The 22658-nt window shown below is 38.6% G+C and overlaps 1 protein-coding gene across 1 annotated transcript; it reads right to left on the bottom strand.

The window, feature by feature from the left end:
* Positions 1 to 2816: 2816 nt before the first annotated feature.
* LOC101835086 (coiled-coil-helix-coiled-coil-helix domain-containing protein 2-like) lies at positions 2817 to 3194 on the bottom strand. Its single transcript, XM_040740769.1, has one exon. It carries the CDS (start codon positions 3192 to 3194, stop codon positions 2817 to 2819), a length of 378 nt encoding a protein of 125 aa, XP_040596703.1.
* Between the last annotated feature and the right edge of the window lie 19464 nt (positions 3195 to 22658).

The raw sequence follows: 22658 nt of genomic DNA, 5'->3' as shown, positions 1-22658 counted from the left end.
TTGACAGGTTTGAGTATACAATTTGGTGAGACTTGGGATAAAGACAAGTTAAAGAATTTCAATGGTGTTTATGTCTGATGACACATCCGAGTCCAACATCCAACAACCGAGGGGAAATTTGTCACTTTTACCAGGTCCATAATTTTTTTCTGGTCCTAAATGGAATGCTAAGTTTCTGTACCAATATATTCTGCTCTTTTTGCAAGCATTGCTTTGAAATATCCCATCAAGCACAGAATCTGCCCTCTAAATCAATTCCCCACATTACTCTCCAAGAACCCTCTTCACAACCAGGCAGTAAAGACTCATATTAATCATGTTTTCTAATTATTTATTTATTATAATAAGGGAGAGGAACACCTGGCAACATTTACATTTGCAATTAAGAAAGAAGCTTCTCCAGCAGCAGTCAGATTTTGTTATATGCCTTTGCCTTTTATAAACAAGTTGGCTAAGTGGTAGAGAAAGTTTTGGTACAATACATAATGGTGAATGCTGGACATAAACACTTTCCTATCTTTGGATATGGTAAATTTCCATGCATACAATGCTTAAGACTGGTGAGAAAATGTTTAATAGGAAATAAACAGCATATTTATTCAATAATATCCAACTATTTCTAGTCTATGGCATGAAATGAAGGTAAGGCTTTATGTAAAAATTAAAAATTACATGTCTGCATACATATCAGGCTTCCTTCTAAAAAAGTAGATAACAAGGTCATTTGTTATCAATTGCTAAGGTTCTCTGAACATTGGAAGCTATTTTGTGTTAACACAAAGAAATAAAAGATGTAAAAACTGCATCGTAAATCTTGTGAAGCTCACAATAGATATGGGCATGCTATCTAAAACATGGGCCAAGGAAACTATTCATTTGCCACTTAGGTATTGTAATCATTACATAAAAAAGACACAAAACTATGTAGCTCTTGGTCACAGGTTTATAGCCAAAAAGACAAGGCAAGTTACAATTAAAATTTATAAAAAATAAAATATTTAAGCTGGTTAAAGTGAGGAAACATCAAAGATCACTGGACAACAGTTGAGATTTTAATAGCAATATGGATGACAGCATTACCAAATATTCTAAGTATACAATTTATATAAATGGGGGAGATATGGTTAGATGTTTGAATAAGAAAATTTTCTAAAATGAGCCTTTTGTGTTTGATATTTACCCTTTGATAAACTTCATTCCATCGATAGCCTGTGGTACTATTTCTCCAAATTTGATTTAGAAATTGTATATCTTCTAGGAAGGAGATTGAGATAGGAGAGAACAGCAAACCTCTACAAAGCGAATTTACAATATCCATTACTGTCAAGTCCTACAGATTTCAGGATTTAAAATATAAACTAATTTCTTTTAGAATGAACTTCCTCCTATAAGGACAGGTCCAAACTGTATCAATGACTTGAAGATAGAGTTAATGGAGAATCCAAGAAAAGCAGGGAAAACAAAATAAAATACGAAATACAGGAGAGAACTCACTTCTTCTGACAGGTCCTCTGATACGTCTTGTGTATGAAGATGACTTAGTCTGAATTTCTTTTGAAGAAAAATCTGATAATGTACTGACTGTAACTGCAGCTATTTTGAACACAGAGTATGTTGATAAAGAGCAATCTCAAATTATATGCACTAACTGAGCAGGCTAATTAGCCCCTTATTTCTATAAAGAATATATTCACCCAGGAACATTGCATGTCTAAAGGTACAAAGCAGTGGGCACTGTATTCCTTTTCAGACATGTGTAGTACAATTATACGTTGTGACATAAAACACTCAATGACTCTCTATGTACACTAGGTAAAATTCAGTTGAAAATAGTGTTCTCTTTCAACTAATGAAACAGTGATTTGAATAAAAAAATTATATATGTATTAACCTAGATTAGGATACAAAAGAAAAAGGAAATCTTACCTGGTGGGAATGTAATGTAAGGAAATTTATTTTTACACATCACACAGATTTGAACAAAGATGCTTCTAAGGAGATACCAGGCAACTGAATTGCTCAGCTTGTGGGGAGCCAATTGCCCAACCTGAGAAGTGCTTGCTACCTACATGGAGAACAGATGTTGCTGCTTTTGCTTAATGTGGCAGTGAGGAGATGGTAATGATAAAAAATCTGTATTGTCTCAGATGGTATGATTTTTACTATTTAGGAACTTTTCATATTTCTGTATACCTGGAGGAGATAAGATTCTCCATTCTAGCCATATACCATATCATCTTTACAATACTCTGGGTTATCATTTGCATATGTACATGAAGGTTAACAAAATGTTGGTCTCAAAGCATTGACTGATGCTCTGTAGACATGGGTTTCTTTTGTTGTAGTAATTATATTCAAAGCCAACATATAAAATTCTACATATACTATGTCGGTTTATATTTCCCAACTGATTTCAATTTTATTCACCATGGTAGAAATGATTCTTTTTTTTCCAGAACCAAGCAATTTCATTTTCGTTAACTCACAAAAAACACAACAAAACAACAACAACAACAAAAACAATGCAGTTTGCTAAAGGAGGCCATCACTTGCCCAGTCCCCAAAACTACAAGCCCTAGTGACTATCTATACATTTAGGACTCTTTGATGTCTATTCTGACAGGCAGGGACAAATACTCCTGGATATTCTGAAGCAACAGAGTTATTAGAAATAAGGTTTGTCTACTCAGGGTCCACACTTTCACTATCAATTATGCCCATTTCAATTTCTTCAGTTTGAAATTCTTGATTAGATTAAACCATTTGCAATTCTGCCCTGCCGCAACACTTCATTGAAGCTCTCACAGAGCTTAACGTCAGTCTGGTTCTGGAAAAACACGGTTTGATCTCAAGATAGCATGGCCCACAAGACTGCTGGTCCAGCAGCTGGGCTCCTGGTAAGTAATGTCAGACTTTTCAGGTTCAGTATTACCACCTCTACTGAAGTTCCCAGTGAGGGCATGACCCAGGGTATGACCCACTGCAGAGCCCACAGCCACACCAGCTGCAGTGGTTGCCATGTGGGCCACCAGGTCTGGGTGCCTGGGTGCAGCAGTAGGTAAGCCAATCCCAAATGGCATAGCTGCCGCTGGAGGCTGAGCTGCAAACGCATGTCCCAGAGAAGCCTTCATTTGAGGGGCCCGGCTAAACATATGGGCCACCCGGGGAGAGCGGCTTGGGCATCCACATGGCATCCTGGGTCGTCACACACTCAACTTACAAAGATAACAAACTGAAACACCCAAGAGTGTCCAGCAACTTCTTTCAAGGAGCGATAGAGAGGATTCTTACACTCCAGCCTCCACTGTGTTCTCTGAGAACATGCTGTTGCTCTCTGATAAAGACCGGGAAAACAGCTTAAGTGGAGTGAAGAATATCCTAAACAAGTTAGGTGGATTACTCAGCAATCTACCACCTTCAAGCTATCAGACCATAATATTTATGATAAATATATCAGCCTTAATAATGATAGTTATTTACCAAACATTTTATATGATTAAAACACACTCAATATACTCAGTATTTTACCTATGTGATCTGATTTAGTGTTTATTCCTCTTACACAAATTAAAAGATAAAGAAACTACATATGAGTAATTAGATAGTTATGTCCACATTTAAAATAATAATGAGATTATTTAAACAAATGTCATGCAGCAATTACTGTTAGAAATGCATAGTTTATTATTCTCAAGATTTACCAAGACCAAACTAAGAAGATAATGACTGTGTCCAAATTATAGCTTCAAAATACATCATATTTCTATTGCTTTTGTGTCTTAGATTTAAAGGACATTTTACAATAAAGAGTCTTAAATCATAGGGCATTTCTGAGTGTAATCTCAAATATATAAATGTTGAGAATGACTTAATGCCTGCTAAGCATAGAGTTGACTATCAAAATAATAACATAATTTAGAATAATATGGAATATTATTTAATTACATGATAGTAAATTGACCAAAGCTGTAGGAGCTGAGACAGGTGGAACTCTTTTGCATTTATGTTATGTCCCACACTACAGTAGAACCTGAACAATTTTGCATTCCATTTTTGTTTTGGTATGTCTTAAGACTCAATGATCTGCATTGAACACCTTCAAGAAAAGTCATGTTTACTTAAAGAAAGAGGGTCTTCCTCAATATTTTGTTGTGTACACCATCTTAATCCCATACTCAGGAGATGGTTCTAAGGTCCATATCCCGATGTATGTTGACATTTAATGCCAACGTGCCTGTCCTGGAAATGCCTAAGGTTCTAATGAGCCCAGGACCTTAGAAGGCAGGGAGCCTTTGCCTATCTATAAGTCAGAAAACCTGGATGGCAAGAAAATATTACTAATAAATGAGGAAAAAATCATGCATGAGCATCAGACCTTTATATGAGGAACACTTAAATATCTCAAGGATCCGTAGTTTCTACAACCTCATAGTATGTATGAAGAAGCTGTAGTCATTAGCAACTATGACAAGAGGAAATGTGATTGGGAATGGCATGCAGGCACACTCCAATATCTCCATTAGTAAAACTTAAAACATATGTGATTATTAATTGTATCAAAATGCATGAGAGGACTATGAATGTATGTATCTATATTTTTACCTCAAGTAAATATTGCAAGGAAAACCATTTCAATGATATCTAAAGTGTCAGTTTTAGTGTCTTCTTTATGCTTCCTGTGTCATTGTATGGATTCTATAGGGACTCTGAATTGTATCAGAAAAAAAATTGTGAAAACAGCATTGTACACAATCAAAGTCCACGGACTAAATACCAAATATCTAAAATGGCAATAATTCTGATCAAAATTTAATTTGAGAAAACATGTGCAGCTTTGAGCATAATACTATTGAAAATAAATAAAAACAGTAGTATACTTTGATAAGGAGAAAATACCCTAAAACTTTTCTGTTCTTTGAAGCATTTTACATAAGAAAATCATACTAAATTTTAGTGTGAGAGATCATGTTTGACCAGTTAATGTTTTGTAGTTGCTCAGTTAAGTCAACACACTTGGTTTCAGAATATCCTATCAATGTAAGTTGAAAGCTAGATCATTGACTTTTAGTTTTCTTCAATGTTTTCTCTATATAGTCCTCCTAATTCTACAATAAACATGCATATGCAATCAAAGCCACATGAGTAATATCAGCATACACAATTATTAAATTACTTTCTGTCTTCTAGATGAAGTGAACATTATAATGTAGTCAGAATAGTATTAAATTTGTGAACTGAAATTGTAACACATATCTATAAATGTACTCACAGGAAATTCGATAACAAAGGTAGGAAGTAAGGAGAGAGAGGGAAGGATGAATAATTACAGCTGAGAACTATGTAATTATCATATGAAGAAAAATATTCTTGCTATATTTACAAATCAATTTATTCCTGCCCATGCTGGGTGGATTCAGAATAGGAAGTAGAGATTATATGTAAATAAGAGGATCAACTCCATGTAAAGCATGCCATTTGCATTTATATTCACTAGCTCAATTAGCATCAAAAACTCTTATAATACATAATCTATATTCCCCATTCTTAGCTCTACAAAGGGGCCAAAGAGAATTAGAGAGATTGTCACAAACACTACGTGCCATAAGAAGAAATTTAGAGTTTAAAGATGAACCCACTAATACAATGCTGTTGTTGTTGTTGTTGTGTGTGTGTGTGTGTGAGTTGTGTATGGGTGGGAGAGAGAAAGAGACACAGAGAGAAAGAAACATTGTTTTGTTTGAACAAGTGTAGGATCTTTGTTTTTGAGAAGAGTTTTTGAGATATATTCATGTTGTGATACTTGGTCAGTATGGATCATTCTTTATCAGCTTATCATATGCATGTATTACAATAAAAGTCTATTGTAGTATGTTTAAGAGTTCAAATTTTAGAACTGACAATCAAGTAATGCACTGTACAATAGGTAATGCAGAAAGAAAATAAGACCACACAAAAATGAGTCTATGAAACCAAAATCTTGTAAAATAATCTAAGGGAAGTATTTAAAACCTTCAAATATCCTAAGAATTACTATATGCAGAAAAATATCAGGTCTTGATGAATATGTGAGTTTTCTGTTACTATAACAGAAAACAAACATAATTGACTTGGGGAAACATTTTTATCTCTGTTTAAATTCCAAAGGTTTCATTCCTATCCTGTGTTTGCTTGTCCCTGTCATCTTTGATACTGCATTCAGCCTGTCTATCATAGCATGGCATCTGCAAGTGAGAAAAGTTACTTGCCTATGATATACAGGATGCAAAGAGAGGAAATTGGGGAAGAGAATTTAGTGTCCTGTTTGAGGGAACACAACTAATAATCCAACTCCTTTTCACATGTCCATACCCTTAAGAGTTAATAACCTACAAGAAGCTTATGGGGGCTGGAGACCAGTATTTCAACACGTAGCCATTATAGTGATATTTTCTTTATGAATTTTAAAGCTTGCCTGAGGATTCAGAATGTAAAGTCAGCCACAAGATGTAGAAGCCAGGCACACATCTTTAATTCCATGATTCAGGAGACAAAGGCAGATGGATCTCTCTGAGTTCAAGATCATCCAGGCTTATGCAAGAGTGACTCAGTTTAAAAGAGTAACAGAGCTCACACTGTTACTCCCAGGAATTATGAGAGGTATTTGAGACAGGAACAGATTCAATAGGAGGCATTTATTCACCAACCACACTGAGGAAAGGCAGCAGTTTGAGACTTGGTGAAGAGCTCATGTGGATCAGCCCTTTAAACCTAGAAGTGAGAGCTAGTGGCTGGCTGTTTTGCTTTTCTGATCTTCAGCTTGTTACCCCAATATTAGTGTTACAATTCAGGAAATGTTTAAGACATTTCCCAATTGAAAGACATTTAGAGCTGTTAAAAACCATGCCTATTTAAAATAAAACTAAAAAAAAACCACTTAGAATTAGTAAGCCAGTTCTTGCAATTACTTTTTCTAATATCCAGATAAGTTTACTAAGATATGTATGTGTCTTACTTACAGTTTAATAGCTGTGAACAGACACCATGACCATGGCCACTCTTATAAAGGAAAACATTCATTGGGACTGACTTATAGTTCAGAGGCTGAATCCATTGTTGTCATGGTGGGAAGTTTGTTGGCATGTTGCTTGTAAACAGACATATTGCTTGTAAACAGAACTGAGACTTCTACATCTTCATCCACAGGTAGCAAAAAGTAAAAGTTCCACTAGACTTGGCTTGAGCATTTGCAACCTCAAAGACCACCCACTTAGTGACATATTTCTTCCAACAAAGCCACGCCTCCTAATAATGTTTCTCCATATGAGCCAACTGTGACCATTTTTATTCAAATCACCACAATTTGTATGAGTATGAAAACAGTGACTGTGACTAAATATATGTGTGTGTATATATGCAAATAAATAATAAATATTATATATACATGTACATTCACATATACATGTGAATTCACATATATATTTGGGTATAGAGAGCTAAATTTCTTACACATGATGCATTCATAAATTTTAACCATTTTAAGTAGCAAGTTAATGAATTAAAATATGGGGACCTAGATAAAGGAGAATGCATAGATACATACATAAATAACTAGACAATAAATTTGGACAAAATGTATTTATGACCAAAGGGTGATTAAAAATACTCAATTTTACTTAACAACAGTTAAGAAAAAAAGTGATTAGACAATATATATTAAAAGTATTTCAGGGGATATTTTCTCCATATAGCAACATTATTTCACAAGTATAGAAATCTGTAGTTTAGAGTTGCAGCAAAGGTTTCCATTGAGAGAGACTGTAAGCAGCAGGTTTGGGATTTCAGCAGGTCGGGTTGATTCCAATTCTGATGCTCTTTCCTCAGCAGCAAGCTGCTTCCACAGCAGTAGAAACTTGTCTGCATCTGTTCTGTACTTGTTTACAGTTTTCCATTTTGAAGGCACAGCTATCCCGTGTCCCATCATGCTCAGCACACTTTGATTTCCCTTCCTATCGCTGAGGCAGATCCACTTACTTCCCTGGCATTCATGAGCAGCTCTGCAGAGTGCTGGAGCATCTGGCAATCCACCCAGCCAGAGTGACTGGGAAATACAGAAAATCCCGCTGAGAGCATGCAACATCTGTTTGATAGGCAATGAAAAATAAACCCATAATAAACTCATTTTAGGAGCAAAAAAAAATGGCTTCTCAAAATGCTGATTACTCATTTTAGGCAAGTACAGTAATGTAGGTCTACTTCGCATGCAGCAAACCAGCATGTCTGGAAACAAATGATCAGAGCCAGAGGGTGAGGCTGCAGAAACACAAAGCAAGAATAAGTGATGAAATTCAAGAAGGTATTTAGAAAATTTACACAAGGGAGCTCACATCACCAATGGTTCATTCTTGGTGCACGAACATGACTAGCATGGTCTGATAGGGTGCATATAAGTGCAAAATGAGTTTCCAATCAGGAGAAATAACTTTTTCACTACTTTTCACTGACAAGAGCTCTCCATTCATTCAGACATCAAAGCACTCTTTGCTTTTTTCAGTTTTCACATTATTTCCTTTTCAGTAATATTTATTATATCCTCTAATGAAAACATCATTTTATTACTGTGTGCCTTTTACAGATATTATAGTTATTATATTATAATCTGGAGTGGTTTTCTTAGAGGAGCCCAAAGGGAAGAGTTTATCTATGATGGTAGATTAACATTTATTGAATTTAAATCTCACAAGATATAAAAGAGTAAAACAAAATGGAAATAAAATAATTGAAGAGTGAAATTGTTCTTGCTAATAATTACAGTGAATACAAGCTGGACTGCTGACTAAAGAAAATGATTACTTGTTATTCTGGAGTTTGCTAAAACATTTATTTTTTTCCTTTTTAAGTTAAATTAGAAACAAGCTTATTTTACAGGTCAATCCAAGTTCTTTCTCCCTTCCCTCCTCCCCTGCCCCCCACTAACCTCTATCCCTTACCCTTCCTGCTCCCCAGGGAGGGTGAAGCCTTCCTTGGGGATCTCCAAAGTCTGTCATGTCATTTGAAGCAGGTCCTAGACCCTCCACCATGTGTCTAGGCTGAGAGAGTATCCCTCTCTGTAGAGCGTGCTCCCAAATCCATTCGTGTACTATGGATAAATAGTGATCCACTACTAGAGGTCCCAAAGATTAACCAGACCTCCAAATTGATATCCACATTCAGGAGGTCTGGGTTGGTCCTATGTTGACTTCCTAGCTGTCAGTCTGGGGTCCATGATCTCCTGCTTCTTCAGGTCAGCTGTTTCTGTGGCTTTCTCCAGCCTGGTTTTGACCACTTTACTCCTCATTCCTCCCTCTCTGCAACTGGATTCCATAATTCAGCTCAGTGTTTTAGCTAAAACATGTGAAACATAGTGTTTTACCCATATTTTTTAAGAAGGCACATCATAGAAGCCAAATAAATCCTCCTACATCCAAATTGTCCAATTGTTATCCTCAGTGTACCAGATAAATTTTAATTCTATTATCTAATATCTCACATACCTCACATGTATACAAAATGAATAATCTGTAGGCAGAGTTTTTCCTTCCCAGCAGCCAGTTCCCAAATCACGAACAGAGGCTTAATATTAATTGTAAACTTTCAGCCAATACCTTAAGGTTATTACTATCTAGTTCTTACATTTTAAATTAACCCATATTTCTTATTTCTGATTTGCCATGTGATGGCACCTTTATTAACATGACACATTCATATCCTCTGTTTCTGTCTGCCAAGTACTCTGACTTTGCTCTTCCTCTTCCCAGAATTTTCCATGTGTCAGGCTGTCTCACTCAATTTCTTCCTGCCCAGCTATCTCATTGTTCTTAACAATGAGAACAACGCAAGTTTACAGTGTATAAATTTGCTCAATAGCATTAATCATTCCAGACTGAAGCATTACGACATGGGACAAACACCACTGCTTATGTTGAAGACTTAATTGTAGTGCTTTATTTGGGGTGCATAAATGTCCCTAAAATGTGTATTAATGAAAACTGATACTGGCACTCTGACACATCGGCAGTATGGCTTCTCAGACCTCACTCTTCTCACTGTCATGAAGGAACCATTTTAAAAGAAAAGTGATAGTTCTTGGAGTCAAAATAATTTGGATTCTATAATCTACTGTTTGCAAGTTCACTTACCCTTGGCAAGTTATATTTTGCATAGTATATATGAAAAGAAACTCTGTGTGTGTGTGCGTGTATGTATATAAGTATGCATGTGCAGGTGTTATGAATGTAAATATTAAATGAGATGATGCTCATCAAGTACACAGAACAGTGAATAATTTATAATAGTCATTCAAGGAACTGTAACTACTATTGTTATAAGTGTAACTATGATTATTTCCTATGTGCCTGTTTTACTCACTGGTTATGTCTGAATATTGGTATGCAATGTTAGACTGAGCAAGTAATGATGCATATTTTATGCCTTATGAGTGCAAACAATACATAACTTCAGTAAGAGATGGAATTGCATTTCCTTTTAGACAAATATAGAAAAAGCTAATTAATCAAACGGCAAAAGAATTATTTTCTTATTGTAAGAAAAATTTTATTATGAAATTACCTAAGTATATATCGCTTGGTATGAAGTAAGATTGTGTATGTAAAAGAATTAGACCAATACGTAAGTAGGTATGTACACACACACACACACAAACACACATACATATATATGTATATATGATAAAAAAAACTTATAGAAGCAGAAATTGTGAACTTAATAGGGGTTATGGTTGTAATGGGAAAAGTTAGGTAAAAGAGTAGAGTAGATAATGATTAAAATGTGTTCTACTCATGTAAGGAATTCTAAACCAAATATTGCCTAAACATGTGTGTATGGAATTCTAACAAAATATTGCATAAGGATTCAGACAACAATATAAAAACAGGCAAAGATTTTTGAAAAGAAAAAAAACTGATAGTTATGGCAGTAAAATGCCACTTCTGGTAGGAATATGCATGTAACTCCTTATTTCATACAGAGAAACAGTGGTATTTTCTTTTTCCTATTGGCCTAGCTTGGACTTCTCTCCCAGCTCATTTTCTCCCAGCAAAATTTTTATGTGTTCATAATTCAGCTGTTCTTTTAATTAGGACTACAGGACTCCTAGAATAGTTCATATCCTTCTAATCTTATTTTCTATATTATCTTGTTGGTACTTCCCAAAGTCTACTGTTTTACTTGGTTTTAAAAGTATTTCCTTCCCATATAAAATCATGAGGTCTGTACGGAGAGACACCATTTTCTTATCTTGCATTTACTTACATTACTTGCTACTGTGAAACATTGCTCGTCTTTCTCATCCTGCACATCAGTGGAGTTTTGGTTCATGTTACTGTTTTCACCTTTTAGTATCAGGGTATAATATTTTCAAAATCTATGTATGTATGGAAGTGAGTATAAATAAGTGGCCTTTGTACTTTATATAAATATTTATTATATGTAAATAATTGGCTAACCATGATATTCCAATGCTGAGACTTGTAGTACCAAATATTTAAATAAAGCTATTGATAATTCATCTATAAATAAATAAAGCACTAATGTCTTAGTTTGGGTTTCTACTGCTGTGATGAAACACCATGGCCAAAAGCAAGTTTTGGAGTAAAGGGTATATTTGGGTGACAATTCCACAATGTAGTCCAGCACTGAATGAAATTAAGACAGAAACTCAAACAGGGCAGAAACCTGGAGGTAGAAGCATATAGAAAAGCCATGGGAGGCTGCTGCTTATTGGATTTCTTTCCATGGCTTGCTTTTATTATTTTTGATTGAATCAAAGACCACCTGTCCATGGTGGTACCTCCCAAAAAGACCTGTGCCCTATCACATCCAACGCCCTAGTTAAGAAAATGCCTAACCTATTGCCTACAATACAGACTTAAGAACGTGTTTTCTTAATTGAGGTCCCCTCCTCTCAAACGACTTTAACTTGTGAGAAGCTACAGTCCAGCACAATGAAATGCTACATAAAAGTTGTTCTGATGCTAAATACAAACACCAAGCAAACGGGACAAATAAAGTTCCAAAAGATTGTAAAAAATACCAAGAAAACAGCAATGGGTTTTCAGGGTGTAAAAGTAATGTTGCCCTCATACTGTTCAAAAGCTATGCAACAGAATATACCAGTCATCATTCCAGCATGTATAGGGGGCTTGCAAGGGACCATCCCTGCAGAAGGAGGTATCAATGTCTGCTGAGTCAGAGTCTGTTTCCTTCAGAGTGAAGCTGCTGATAGGTTGGTATGACCTAGTGATCAGCTCTATACTCTTGTGATACTGGTGGCAAAATGGAACTCAGTCGTTTAACACATATGTGAGTGTGTGTTTATGTGCAGATGTGATAAAAACAATAATAATAATTGTAGAAATGGAGAAACATAAATTTAAGAGGAGGATGTCAAGGGTCTTGGGAGGAGGTAGAATGGTAGATTTTTTTTTTGAGAAAAAAACTACATTTACTTATGTAAGTGTCAGGGAGAAGGTATACCTGTCATAATGCATGAGTAGAAGTTAGAGGACAACTTTTTGAGTCATTTCTCTCCTCCTCTATGGATCCCAGGATCAAAATTAGCTTGTGAGACTGGCTTCTTTAGTTACTGAGCTAACTTGCTGATCTATTATTTGTAAAATCCCACATCTGTATGAATACCAAAATTTTATGTTAAACAAAATTTGCATATTCAGTTATATTGGATGTTTTACTAACTTTCTCCCACAAATCTTTTTAGAGCAGATGTATTTACTATAAGATGTTATGAACTCAGTGACTCAGCTACAATTCCTTACCAGAAAGTTTTGTATTTTTGTGTCCTCTAGAGTCTGCTATGACAGAGTCCACTTATGTCAAAAATGCAAAACACAAAAAGTGTGACTCCATGAAGCTCCAGAGAGTTCTTGAGAAAACATGAGCTGGTTTTCTTGTTGTGAGGTCCTGGGCCCTGTGGTCCTGGGGAAACAGCCTGATTCTGTGGGAACAACAGACCTTGGCCAGAGGCCCACTTCTCCATCAGCCTGGGAGCAGGCAGCTGTAAGACAATGTTTACTAAAAACAATATAGTGCCTGGAGCAATAAGTTCCTGATAAGGGCTGTGATGGGGGAAGTCCTGTACATTTGTCAATAAAGTACTGTTGAGCCAATAGGAATCTAGATAGGTGAGACTAGGAGTTCAGGAGGATTCTGGGAAGGAGAAACACAGGAAGTCGACATGTAACCACCATGGGGTAGGAAGCCCGGAACTATTCTCCGGTAAGAGAAATACTTAGGTTAACAATTATGGGGTAATTACTTAAGTCAGAGCTAGCCAGTAAGAAACAAGCAAGGCCAACAGCTTCATAATTAATACAGCCTCCTGTGTGTTTATTTGGGGACTACAAAGCAGCAGAGCCCAGGCGACTGGCGGGGGTTAAACCAAAGTGGCTAGCAAGGAAAAGCTGCCCATTACAGAATGGTGTCAGAAGCGGGATTGAATTTCCACGCAAAATAACAAAAGATTTAAAAGAATTTTAGAAACAGAAGAACGGAGAGAAGCACAGATTTTGGTAGCACCATTTTTCTCAGGTGTGCTCTGTTTTGCTAGCCACAAGCCGAGATTCACGCGGCTTGTTTCCTGACTTGGCATAAAAAGAAAAAAAAAACCAGCAAGGTTGTTTTAAGAGACTCTGCTAATGATTAAAAGGTGTGTAGGTAGAGCTGGAAGTGGCAGCTTTTGCTGGATGTCAGCATGGACTGAGGCGGTAAGCTGGAATCATGCTTAAGCCAGCCATCTTGAAAACCGGCAGTTTAAGACAGCCGTGGTTTTACAGATAAGACACGTGGCCAAAAAAACGTAAAGATTTACAGTGAAGTCAGACTTGAATGAACAAAAACTCTAAAGGTTTACAGTGTGTTTAAAAATATATGTGAGATTGAGAGAGAAAATAAAACAGCAAAGTGGTATATAAATATAAAAGCCGGCATTGTGGTGGCACACGCCGGTAGGATTTCCTCCAGAGGCAGAGGCAGGCAGATTTCCAAAGAGAACCCCTGTCTCAGAGAGAAATAAATAAAAGTAAAAGAAATAAAGTAATAATAGATAAACAAGTAAGCCACGTAAAGATGGAAAATACACAGAGAGTCTGGATATTGTACGCTATTGTGTTTTTCAGTTTTTTGATTACTCAGGAAGGAACAGCTACTAAAGTACATTTGATTATAAATGCTGCTGAATTAATCCAAGTTCTATCTTTTGAAAATGCCTTGACTTCAAAATTTAAGTATAAGGATATGTTACTCTGGAAAGGAGTTTTAGTTTATGTTTCCACAGAAAATGATAAGCTGAGGATTCCTTCCAGGCTTCTGTGGTTTGACAAACCAAGACCCCCAGAAGCAGTGGATCAGATGTTCCAACAATCGAAACAGCTAAGATGATGGAGCTTTACAGACCACGAAAATAAGGACTTATACAGGTTTCTGAGTTTTGTCATGATCCCCATGATATGAACGGCGCCCCCTTCCAGCACTAAGCAGTTTGGAATGAGCGATGCCCTAATTCCCATCTTGTTTATAAATCTTTCTTTTCATTTAAATGGGGTTGTTTATAATTGGCTAATGATAACAGCCAATCTCTTTTTTAATGGTAAAAAGGGGAATTATGGTATGAGTATTGTTTTTCATTTATTGAGACAAAATCAAGGTCAATTTTGTGATGTGTATATTTCTCCTCTTGATTAAGTATTGTGCTTATACTGATCTTTTAAAACGTAATGCATAATTGAATACAGACTATAGATAGTTACTTATAATAGAATTTATAGTTAGGTAAATTAGGTTTTCTAGATATACAGAAATATATTTGAGATGGACAGTCTTCAAACCTCTCAAAGACCTTCAGAACATGGCATTTAAAATTGTTTAGGGTTTTTCTTGACAATGTCTGCTCCTGGCAGCACCAATTACGTCTGAGAGGAAGATGGGCATTGAAGAAACTTGTTATGGAGTTTGCTTTCAAAATGGCAAGATTAGCCTTTTGGGCAAGAAACTGGTCTTGCCTAGACTGTTTGACTGTTGCTGTATAAACTGGACATGCAGGACCCACAGGAAAGTGACTGCTGAACTCAGTCTTACAGGGTTCCTGCTTCATGGAAGAGTCTAAGAGACTTTCTGCAGGACAAAGAAAAATGACTGACAGACTGCCAATGCAGATGGACAGTTTGAAATTTCCTGCTTTGCTGAGAAATCTGCTGGACACATTGTGGCCTATGGGCTGAAGATGGATGCCCCAACATTACAGAGGAACTTTGGGTGACTGTCCAGGCAGTAAGATGTCTCTGTCAATCCTAGTGTTTATATATTATCCTTCTGTGGTCTTTGATGGAGTTGAAGACAGATAGTTATAGTTTTCCTTAGTTATGATAAAAGATAAGCTACATATAGGACTTTGGACTCACAAGAATGGGATAGATGATATTTTCTTTAAATCTTGCTGAATGTTGATAGACAAAATATTGTAACTGTATTCTTACTTGATAACTGTTCTGTTATATATGATTTGATTATGTTAAAGTTAAGACCTTTCTTTTCATTTAAATAGAAAAGAGGAGATGATGGGGGAAGTCCTGTACATTTGTCAATAAAGTACTGTTGAGCCAATAGGAATCTAGATAGGTGGGACTAGGAGTCCAGGAGGATTCTGGGCAGGAGAAACACAGGAAGTCGACATGTAACGCCATGGGGTAGGAAGCCTGGAACTATTCTCCGGTAAGAGAGATACTTAGATTAACAATTATGGGGTAATTACTTAAGTCAGAGCTAGCCAGTAAGAAACAAGCAAGGCCAAAAGCTTCATAATTAATATAGCCTCCTGTGTGTTTATTTGGGGACTACAAAGCAGCAGAGCCCAGGCGACTGGTGGGGGATAAACCAAAGTGGCTAGCAAGGAAAAGCTGCCCTTTACAGGGCTGGCCCATGGAAACACCCTATTCTTGACCTTTTCCAAAGACTAACCACCTCTTCCTGACCCAACCATCGCCTGCCTCTGGTGTCAAGATATATATATAACCAGCCAGGGTAGGAATAAAGTAGAGCCTTCTTTAAGAGCCTTCTGGAAGCCTTCTTGAAGTTTTCTTTGCACCACCGATGGGTCTCTGTGTCATCAATCCCGACACCCTCCGCACATTCTCAGATACAGGCTGTGCAGTGGGTGCAGCATGATTCTTTATGGTAAATCTCTTTCACTAGACCATGTTAACCAGGGGATGCCCTTTGTTGTGAGAAAGCTCAAGGTAGCTGTAGAGAGAATGTGATGGTAAGAGAGGACACCAGCCTAAGACAGATCAAGGAGACAGCTGTATGCAAGAGTTATTAGGTTCTGTGCCCTGAAACAGATCACTTGAATGATGAGTGTTCTCATCATTCATATTTTATTTGGAGATGTCTGAGTGGGCAGACAGTGATGGTCAGGCGTTTCTGTTCTTTTAAAATTAATTTTTATTTACATTAAAATCAATCTTATTTTGTATACAAATACTAGTTCCCTCTCCCTCCCTCAAACTTCCCCAACCAGCTCCCCATACCATGCCCTATCCACTCCTCAGAGAGGGTGAGACCTAACATGGGGGATCATCAAGTATGGCACATCATTTGGGGCAGGACCCAGGCCTTCCCCACTGTATCTAGGCTGAGAGTATATTCATCCATAGGGAATGGGCTCCAAAAGGCCTGTTCATGCACTAGGAATAAATAATGATTCCTCTGACAGTGGCCCCATATACTGCCCAAGCCTCTCAACAGACACCCAAATTCAGGGGGCCTAATTTGGTCTTATGGAGGTTACACTTATGTTGTGCTGGTTGTACAGGGGTGAGCATAGCTGCCTTCCAAAGAAAATTTTAAATTAAAAAAATGTGCAGTCATGTGCTGATGTGTTTAATGTGTTAACATCTTAATAATAAGCAGTAAATATGCTGCTTATTCTGTCTGATTTCATATTTTCTCTCTATTTACCAGATATAAATGGACCAGATAAAGACTCTAACTGCATGCAATGTTAGTGAGTGAGTGACAGGTAATTATTGCCTTAATTTGAGTGCTCAGATGCTAATGGAATATTGACAGTTACTGATACCATTATAATAGACCACCAGGAAAAATTATTCATAAATCCTTTATTTTCCTGTGCTGAGATATGCAATTTCCTCTAAGGATGAAATACATCACTGTCACTATGGCCTATCAGAATGTGCCCAGAAAAATGACAAATTAAAGGAAGTAAGAAGTAAAAGCTACAATTGAAAGAGGTGCATAGGCTTATGTGCTGAATGAATCAAATCAGAAAATTTATGGATAAAATGGTATTACCTCTGTTTCCACTTATGCATGAAACATGACACATTCTGCAGAATAAACATACTACTGTGTTGTATGCAACAATGCATTGTGGACTCCTATAAGCTTCAGGAACAAAACTGTGTTCACTGACACACAGGAGGGAATAGGAGGATACACTTCCTCAACTCAGCCACCTGATAAATGATGCTGTGTTTGAATTTCATTGTTTTTGTGCTTTAAAATTACATTGGGCATAGCGTTTTCAGATATTCAGTTCTAAATCTGTTAATTTTAGTTTGGGTCATGGAGGTTTCTGGTTATTTCTTCTGTCTACCACCTAATTTGCATTAATGTGGAATTGTTATGCTTGTCTTTGTTAGTGGATATTCCAATATTCTTTTCCTGCTATTTCTTCACTTAGGATGCTAATTACAATCAGAAAGCATAGTCTTTGAATGCATAGTACTAATTTGGTTGTATTTGCTGCCAAATATGTACACTGGTGTTATTTGGGGAAGGAGTAATGTAAAAAATATTTAATTACATATCTGAAGGAAGACATTACTATGAGGAGAAGAAATGTAGACATGTACTGACTTGGAAATTAAGCATCCAAGTAGAAAAATGGAATCATAATGCTGTTATTGGAGTAAATAACTTGAATACTATATTCATTTAAATAACAATGTCATTATGCTCACTCATTCTGGGGTTAGAGTTTTGGCCAGATTTCACTGGGTCTCTGTTTTAAAAAGTCTCATTTCCTGACAATGATTCAGTTACTAGGGATCTGGTTTCCAGGGCAGATGGGTCAATGTCTATGATGGCTTCCTTGCTAGCATGTCTACCCCTGAGTTGTAACAGTGGAAGGACAGCCTCAGACTACTCTGAACCACAGCATCTATCTGTTGTTTCCTCCACACAATAGTCTCTGAACTTTCTAACTTCTATAAGATTTTGTTAGACTTCCAGGAACAAAAGTTAATAAACACATAGAAAAAGGTTCCTGGCTTCTCATTACCTAGAATTGTAATTTAATGAGCTGTAATATTTAATGAAGCAGTACTGGGTCCTCACAGTTTTTTGTTTGCTTGTTTGTTTTGTTTGTTTGTTTTTTTATATTTTATTTTTTTATTTTAAATTTAAATTTAAATTAGAAACAATGTTGCTTCACATGTCAATTCCAGGTCCCTCCTCTCCTCCTGTGCCCTCCCACCAACCTCTCCTGTATCCCCTCATTTCCCCAGGGAGGGTGAGGCCCTCCATGGGGGTGTCCATAGTCTGTCATTTCATGCAGGGCTGGGCCGAGACCCTCCCCCAAGAGTCTATGATGAGAGTGTATCATGCATTGTTGGATGGGAGCACAAAGTCCATTTGTATACTGGGGATAAATACTGATCTACTACCCAAGGCTCAATAGATTACCTAGGTCTCCTCACTGACACCCACATTCAGGGGGTCTTGATCAGTCCATGCTGGATTCCCAGGCATCAGTCTGGGATTCAAGAACTAACCCTTGTAAGGTCAGCTGTTTCTTGAGTTCAGCTCAGTGCTTAGCAGTGGGAGTCTGACTGTTTCCATTTGTTGTTAAAATGTTTAGGTTTATCCAGTAAAGAGACACAGACCACGACTCAATGATCCCACGTGGAGTTTATTGGTGGATGGGGAGGGAAAAGGGGGGTGAGAGGTAACCAACCCGTGCAGAGCAGAGAGAGAGGGGGGGTTCAGATGATTTATAAAGGGGATGAGGCACATGCGCATTGAGTCCCGCACGAGTGACGTAGTGGTGATGTAGCCGTGTCACTGGGCGTGCCTGGTTATCAAGGGGCGGAGTTAATAAGATATCTGAGTCCCTACAATCCCACCTCTTATGATTATTATAAAGGTGGGTTTTTTGGCGTGGCAAATTAGGGAATAAGGACGTGGAGTTTCTTAAGATTGCTTCCTGCTGTCCTGGGGCATTGTTCATCTTTGGGGAACCTGAGGAAGTTGGGGTGTTGCCACACTGGTTGTTTTACTGTAGTCTGGGCTGTATGAAACTCTCTGTAGCTTAGGCTGTATGGGACTCTCTGGCGTCTCTGTAGGTCTGTTTGGATGTATCCGATTTGGCCTCCTGGAACTTATAAGAATCCTTTTAGTTTGTGAAAACATAAGTATTAGACACATCATTTGCATATTAGAAGTACCTCAACTGAAAGCTTTTACACATTGAAGCTGACAGACATTTTAGCACAACAAGAGTACTGTATAGTATCCGCTGGTTATTGTTGTTGAGGCTGTGAGGACTTTTTGGTTACCTATACTGAGGAGGCACAAGTGTTTGGTGGTCTTTGTACTTGTGGATCCATGGCCTTGGCTGGCATTTCTGTAATAATAGCTAAAGAGGTGGTAAAGTGGTTGATCTCGGTGTCCTTTGAAGCTTAAGAGAGCAAGGTCCTGTTACAGTAGCTGTATATGAGGAGTGAGTTTTAGGTGAGGTAAAAGGCTTGAGATGGGATAAGTGAATCCAGTGGGGAAGGCCCTCAAGCTTAGCAGCTGTTGGGGTAACCAGAATTACCTTGAAGGGGCCCTGCCATTTAGGGGACAGAGACGAAGGGCGTTGGTCAGGGGGGGAGAGAAGGACCTGATCCCGATATTAATTGGGGATGTACAGGAGTTGGCACATGGTTGAGGTAGAGAACGATCAGTAAAGTCCCATAGGAGGGAACGGAGATGATGGAGTAAGGGTGTAAGCAGGTGGTCAGGGAGAGGTGAGGGTCCAGGTGAGAGGCCAGGTGTTAGAGCTGGCCGCCCATACATCAGCTCAAAGGGTGAGATGAAAAGGGGTCATTTGGGAAGGGCTCTGAGCCTGAGAAGAGCCAAAGGCAAGAGTTTTACCCAGTCGAGGTGAAGTTCCTGTGACATTTTAACGAGAACATTTTTAAAGAATGGTTAGTGCGCTCCACTTTTCCTGAGGATTGAGGATGATAAGGAATATGAAAATGCCAGGGAATTTTAAGAGCTTTAGCTAGGTTTTGGGAGATCTGGGAAGTGAATTGGGGACCATTGTCTGACTGAAGAGAGGCTGGAATCCCAAACCGGGGAATAATTTCCCTGAGAAGGATGTCAGAGACTGTTTGGGCCCTTTTGTTAGTGGTAGGAAATGCTTCTACCCATCCTGAGAAAGTATCAACTAGTACCAAGAGATACTTAACTCGCCTGACTACAGGCATGTGAGTAAAGTCAACTTGCCAGTCAGCCCCTGGAAGAAGGCCTCTAGCCTGGTGGGTGGGAAAAGGGGGGTTACGATACCTGGAGTTAGGGTTTGACATCTGACAAGTTTTATAGGAGGCAGTGATAGTTTTTAAGAAACGTAAGTCCCCAGGAGTGGGTTGGAGGTGAGTTTTGACAAAATGAGACAGAGCCTGACTGTTGTGGTGAAAGAGCTGGTGTAGATAGGGCAGGATTTGTTGAGTGTTAGGAGGTGACTGTGAGGAGGCGGGTTGTAGTGTATGAACTCCCTGTGGTGGGTGAAGTAGATCTGGGCCTCGGAGGGCTGCAGCCCTAGCTGCTTCATCAGCCCGGTTGTTGCCCCTAGAGATAATGGAACTGTCAGTCTGATGGGACCGGCAGTGAATAATCCCTATAGCTTTGGGGATGTGGGAGGCCTTTAGTAAGGCCATAATATAACCTGAGTTAGTTATAGATCCTCCTTTAGTGGTAAATAATCCACGTTCTTTCCAGATAGCAGCATGGGACAGGAGGATATGAAAAGCATACTTAGATCAGTGTAAACATATAGAGAATGCCCCTGAGCCAGCTGGAAGGCACGGGTGAGGGCCACTAATTCAGCCTGTTGGTTAGTGGTGTGAGAGGGGAGTGCCTGTGCCTCCACCACCCTGGTATCTGACACTATACCGTAGCCTGCTTTGCAGGTCTCTCCATATAGGAAGGAGCTGCCATCTGTATACCAGGTATAGGTGGCCTGAGGTAGTGTGCCTTCCCGTATGTGTGAAGGATGGGGCAGTAGTTCCTCCAAAGTTTCAATACAGGAATGAGATGTAGAGTAGTTATGCTGAGGTAGAAGGTTTGAGATATTGAGGGGTGAGCAGGATTGGAAATTAAGTGTGGCATCTTCTACCAGTGCCACTTGAAGAGAAAGGACTCGAGAAGGGGGTAGAGTTTGTAAGCCTCTGTAAGTTAGGAGGTGAGACAGGTTGTGGTGGGAAAAGACAGTGAAAGGTGACCCAAAGGTTAGTTTCTTTGACTCACGAATGAGGAGCTCAGCAGCTGCTAAAGCGCGTATGCAGGGTGCCCACCCTTGGGCAGTTAGGTCTAGTTTCTTTGACAGATATGCTACAGGTGCAAAAGAAGGTCCTAACTGGTGGCCTAGAACTCCAAGGGCATGTCCCTCCTTTTCTGTTACATAGAGAGAAAAAGGATGAGTTAGGTCAGGGAGATGAAGGGCTGGGGCCTGGAGAAGAGTCTGTTTGAGTTTTTGAAAGGGCTTAGTTACAGAGTTAAGGAGAGGTTCATGTGGAGAGCCAAGAGCTGCCTCATGTAGGGGATGAGCAAGGAGAGAGTAGGAGGGGATCCAGGAGCGTAAGAAACCAGCTATTCCTAGAAATGATAAAATTTCCTCTTTAGTAGAAGGAACTGTAAGAGATTGGATTAGGTTTTTTCTGTCTAGGGTAATAGCCTTGTGGGTTGGGGTGATAGTTAATCCCAAGTAGGTGACCTGAGGAGTAGACAGTTGGACCTTAGAAGGTGAGACTCTATAGCCCCTGTCAGACAAGAAGTTTAGAAGAGTGCCAGTGTTATTCTGGCTAACTTCTAAGGACGGGCTGCAAAGTAAAATATCATCTACATATTGTATGAGTTTAAATTTGGGGAGAGAGAGAGAGAGAGCAGGTCAGAGGCTAGAGCCTGGCCAAATAAATGTGGGCTATCTCAGAAGCCCTGAGGTAGAACAGTCCAGGTGAGCTGTGTAGAGGCGTGAGTGTCAGGGTCAGTCCAGGTGAAAGCAAAGATATTTTGTGACTGAACGTTGAGGGGTATAGAGAAAAAGGCATCCTTAAGATCTAAAACTGAGAAATGAGAGGTTCCCGAGGGAATAGTGGAGAGGAGTGTGTAAGGGTTGGGTACCACAGGATGGAGGGGGACCAATGCCGAATTAATGAGCTGGAGGTCTTGAACCAGGCGATAGGTCCCATTAGCTTTTTTTAACGCCAGTATAGGGGTGTTAAAGGGAGAGGATGTGGGACGAAGTAACCCTTTTTTGAGGAGTTCAGAGATGATAGGCTTAAGTCCCCTGAGGCTCCAGAGTGGGAGTGGGTACTGAACTTGAGTGA

This window comes from Mesocricetus auratus, unplaced genomic scaffold, assembly GCF_017639785.1.
Source record: "Mesocricetus auratus isolate SY011 unplaced genomic scaffold, BCM_Maur_2.0 Super-Scaffold_100714, whole genome shotgun sequence".
NCBI lineage: Eukaryota > Metazoa > Chordata > Mammalia > Rodentia > Cricetidae > Mesocricetus > Mesocricetus auratus.
Note: the sequence above shows the minus strand (reverse complement) of the source record. Positions and strands in the feature narration are given on the sequence as shown.

What these genes read in the sequence shown, in the direction of transcription:
- LOC101835086 (XM_040740769.1), bottom strand. Translation starts at nt 3,194, where the DNA reads ATGCCATGTGGATGCCCAAGCCGCTCTCCCCGGGTGGCCCATATGTTT.